We start from the raw sequence: 5,000 nt of genomic DNA on the forward strand, positions 1-5,000 counted from the left end.
ATACATACATACATACACACACACACACACACACACACACACACACACACACACACACACACACACACACACACACACATATATGTATGTATATATATATATATATTTTATGTTATATATATTATATATATGTATTATATATATATATGATATATAATATATGATATATATATATATATATATATTATGTATATATATATTATATATATATATATATATATATATATATGTATACATATATATATATATATATATTTATATATATATATATATATATATATATATATATATATATATATGTTATATATATATATATATATATATATATATATATATATATATATATATATATTATATATATATATATATATATATGTTGTGTGTGTATGTGTATGTGTTATATGAATATGTATATTATATATATATATATATATATATATATATATATATATATATATAGATAGATAGATAGATAGATATATGTACGTATGTGTATGTGTATATGTATAAGTATATGTATAAGTATATGTATATGTATGTGTATATGTATGTGTATATATATGTGTATATGTATATGTATATGTATATCTATATATCTATCTATATATATATGTATATATATATATATATATACACACACACATATAAATATATATATATATATATATATATATATATATATATATATATATATATATATATATATAGATAGATAGATATATACATATACATATATATAACTAAGACAATACCAAATATAACTTCAGTACTCCCATGGCATATATAAAAAAACAACAACATAGAAACAACATCTACAGGTAACAAGCCCAAAAATAGACTTAAAGGTCTACAGATACAATGTCAATAGATAAAAAAATATCCTATACCAAATGATACACAAATAATAGAAGCAGACTTATCCCCCACAGAAAAGGCTAAGATTATATACATAACTAAAATCCCATGATCGCGATCCGTTATAAAACACAATTAGAAAAAGAAATTAAAAGAACCCATTGAACACATTATCCTGGGGCTGGATTCACTAACATACGATGGTAAGGCATTTACCAGCTGTCAACTACCAGAGCGTTTACCAGTCATGGCAAAGTGGGATTCATCAAGCGATGATAAGTCGCCTGGTAAGGGTAAATAGACTTTATCACTGTAATTTGATGGTAACTCTGGTAAATCGATTCCGCCAATCAGCGAGCGCCTTACATATTTTTTTAGGCTCCTTTGACCAATCCTGTAACATGTAAACAAAACCTGATCCAACAGCGAGACTTTTTTGTTTCAAGAAATGATAAAGATTTCTTCTGTGTTAAATTACTTCTATATAAATTAATTTCCTAGAAAGCATATTCTATTGCATGATCTTATGGATCATGTATAACGTAATGGTTTTCAAAAACATACTTTTTTTTTTTTTAGATTGCAGTCGAAAGAAAAGAAACAATGGCTCCACGCAATGGTGGCGTTATTTGTATCAACGTTTTCCAAAAAGAAATGCCAATCAAACCCTAAGATTATGAATAATTGTATCTAAATTAATGCAAACACAAAAATAATTTATATATTTATATGTTTACTGTTTTTCAGCTGAATGTTATTAAAACAAAATGTTTGAATTTGTCAAATTATTAATTCCATGTATTATCTTCAGTTATTGTAGGCCTATAACTATAAGCTGCATGAACATTATTCTCGCTTATTTCCTGTGAATTTTATTAATTTTTGTCATATTCATATGAAAATGAACAGTTGCCATCACTCTGGTCATAATAAGTGTACATGCAAACTAAAGTGTCGCCTTAAATGTTGATTTTTTGCTGAGATAAAGCGAGATGAGAGAGTCATCGCTGTAGTTGCCAGTGGACATACCAGTGCTCCAACCACTGGTAAATTTAGCATTGTATTCTATCATGGTAAGTTGTTCATGAATACCGATGCGGTCTTTTTACCATCATAATTGTAGTTACCAGCGTATTTATCATGGTAAGTGCGTTAGTGAATCCGGCCCCTGAATTGCTTAAGGTGTTGATTACTAAGAAAAAAAAAAAAATTATTACAAAGCTGAATAAAATAGGTATTCACATCCCTTACATAAACAATCTAAAAACTGTATAGAACTAAAGCAATATATCCAGCTCCTACAGTCAATTACATAGTCGAAAGTGCTATAAAATAAAATATAAACGGAATCATTTACCACATATATTCTGGTTTAGTATACAAGCTCTGTTACGCTAAGCCAGAGCACCTCAGTCAGTGGAGGTAGGCCTATATATATTAACCCATTTGCAGCGGATGGCATGATTTGCTGCAAAGGCAGAGTCGGTCATAGACAAGGATGGCACCGTGACAGACAATATAAACCAGCCATCTTATTGCATAAATATTTATCTAATACCATAACCAATGGGTTAATTATGCAATAAATGGCTTGCTTACTTTGATTTTCAATTTTTTTTTTTAATACTCAAAGGTGATGATTTTGTTTGCTTTTTAGCCATTCCCTTAGTTTTCTATCTCTGCATGGCCCTCATTTCAAGATACGTCAATGATACAAATTCTCATGATAATAATAAGGTATCTTCACTCCAAAATGAACAATAAAACAACAAGAACAACAAAAATTCCTCTACCATCACCAATAACACACAACACTACAATAATTCTTTTCTCAAGTGGGTTCCTTCGTAGTCTTCCCACATACCTGACTTAGCAGTGACTGCTGTCCTGCTATGCCTGCCTGAGAAGTCATGGTCCCTCTGCCTCTCAACAGGTCCTTTCCACGGGCGGGTCACCATGCAATCTTCCTTCCTTATCTCCGTCGACTTCCTTACCTCCTGGCAAGGATACCCACCATTATCCATCAATAACTATCGCTTCTCGATCAAGTGGTTCGTTTCTTGGTCTCTTCATGCCGTGACATCATCCTAAACTATGTGTTTAACGTTTGCTCTCTTCTACACTACACCTTGCAACTCCGCCCTACAGTGGTGCAACCATGCAACGCAAAGCAACGCAAAACGTATTTACACGAGTGTTCCTTTGTGAGAAAACGTGGTCGGTGTATGTGTTTGCAGGGGTAACTATAAGAAAAAAAAGGCGAAAACTCGTGTTTGATTAAAATAACTCGCTGCATAGATGGATTTGTGGGTTATCTTTATCAGGTTGTAAAATTGATTAGATTATGTGTGTGAGAGTTATATGGTCACTTACAATTTCCGTTCTCTGAAAACGACGGCATGGCTTATCTACTGTATATCTATTATATATCTATTGTATATTTATTGTATATCTGTCCACTGCAATTCTTAGGAAAAAGTACACGACTCTGCCTCACAAGAAAACCCAATTGTTTAATGACTAAGACTGCCATTCAGATCAAACATAACAACTTATATTCGTGTTATCAGTTTTACTTATCAAGAATAATATCACTACTGCAACTGATACAACTGCTATACTGCTATACTACTATTACTACAATGATAATGATAAGGGCAATAATGCTAATAATAATAGTAATAGTAATGATAATGATAACAATCATACGGATAAGAATAACAACAATGATAATGATAAGATAATAACAATAATAATGTACCACTATCCCATCGTGTTACCAATGGTTACATCAGGTTACACAATATTGATAATAATAATGATGGTATGATAACAATTATAGCAATGATAACAGTATCAAAAATGATGATAGTAATCATGATAATAATGCCAATAAAAGTAATGATAACAATGATAGTGATAATGATGATGATACAGCTAAATGACTACTAATAATGCAAATATCATTACTGCTGATGATACTAACGATTATAGCAACATATTATGATAATTGTAATGATTATGACAGCCAAAACACTGAATTGATGATGGTAATTTAATGATAATGATGACGGAGAGGATAATGATATCTTTATCATTGAAATTATCATCATCATGATCACTGTCATCATTATAATGATCATTGCACTTATTATCTTTATCACCATTATCAATATTACTATTGTTCTTCAATGTCAATATCATTACTACTGTTATCGTTATCACCATGATCATTGTTATGTTATCATCATTACTTTTATCATCATTACTATCATTATCATTATTTTGTTAGCATCATAACTTTCACACCTGCTACTAATATTATCATTACTATCATTATGATTATCTTCACCATTACTGTTATCACCATCATTATTAATTGAAAAATTAAGTTCACGATTATATATCCATATCGAATATATTAATAACTGCGTGTACGTTGAAATATGAAATACAAATACTATACTAAAGCGTAAGGGAAAGCGGGCCAGTCGGTGGCATATTTGAGATGAAAACGACACCTAATACATAACAAGACCAAATCTCTGGCACATAACGTTGATTACGCCTTTTGACATGTGTGGGCGAGTGTTAAGCGATCATATGGTTGTATGATCGATTGTACATTACTGAAAGTATTGTGATTAGACAAGAAATAAGGAATTCGTGTGCGAAAATAGCTAAATAGCTCACCGAGGTTACCGTTAACCAAGGTTGCATCATCACATAGGTGAGTCTTGATGGTTGCATGTTTATAAGATTCAAGCTAATAATAATAAAAAAAAAAAAACATACCCTGAGGTACTTGTATACATAATCCCTTCCCTTCCCCTTGTCCTACTTGGCACTTCTTACTGGTGAGAGCCAATTTTTGAAAATTCTTTGTATTTAACGTGGTGTAAAGACCTGCAAGTCCCTAGAGACATCATGGTATGGATAGATATGTGGAAGGTTGTCTTTTAAGTATTTTAACGTGGAGGATGTGACCCTCTCTTGATACTGTATCACTATATGGTTTGACTTTCGATTTTAGACCCATCCAAATTCTAGCATGGAAAATAGGGAAATGATTTATATTGAGTTGCTCATTACACATCTGGATAATTTGGACACAGACATTAGTTGATTAAAAGGGCATGTCTGTT

The 5,000-nt window shown here is 30.9% G+C and overlaps 2 protein-coding genes across 5 annotated transcripts in view; one reads left to right on the forward strand and one right to left on the reverse strand.

Annotated features, from left to right (window-relative positions):
* LOC122265284 (uncharacterized) overlaps positions 1-3,086 on the reverse strand; it is a 17,998-nt gene extending 14,912 nt beyond the window's left edge. The window contains exon 1 of the mRNA XM_043034504.2: positions 2,720-3,086. Coding sequence (XP_042890438.2) covers positions 2,720-2,767 — 48 coding nt within the window. The 5' untranslated portion in view covers positions 2,768-3,086. The remainder of the gene's footprint in view (positions 1-2,719) is intronic.
* Positions 3,087-4,339: 1,253 nt separating this feature from the next.
* LOC122265285 (cytochrome b5 reductase 4) overlaps positions 4,340-5,000 on the forward strand; it is a 50,187-nt gene continuing 49,526 nt past the window's right edge. For 2 of the 4 annotated variants that reach the window (XM_086549377.1, XM_086549385.1), the window contains exon 1: positions 4,395-4,585. The gene's annotated coding sequence lies outside the window, so the exon portion shown is untranslated. Of the gene's footprint in view, positions 4,586-5,000 lie in introns of all 4 variants that reach the window. The other 2 variants (XM_086549370.1, XM_043034514.2) reach the window with 2 other exon arrangements.

Source organism: Penaeus japonicus, unplaced genomic scaffold (genome assembly GCF_977035675.1).
Source record: "Penaeus japonicus unplaced genomic scaffold, GWHDUDI00000001_assembly GWHDUDI00000002, whole genome shotgun sequence".
NCBI lineage: Eukaryota > Metazoa > Arthropoda > Malacostraca > Decapoda > Penaeidae > Penaeus > Penaeus japonicus.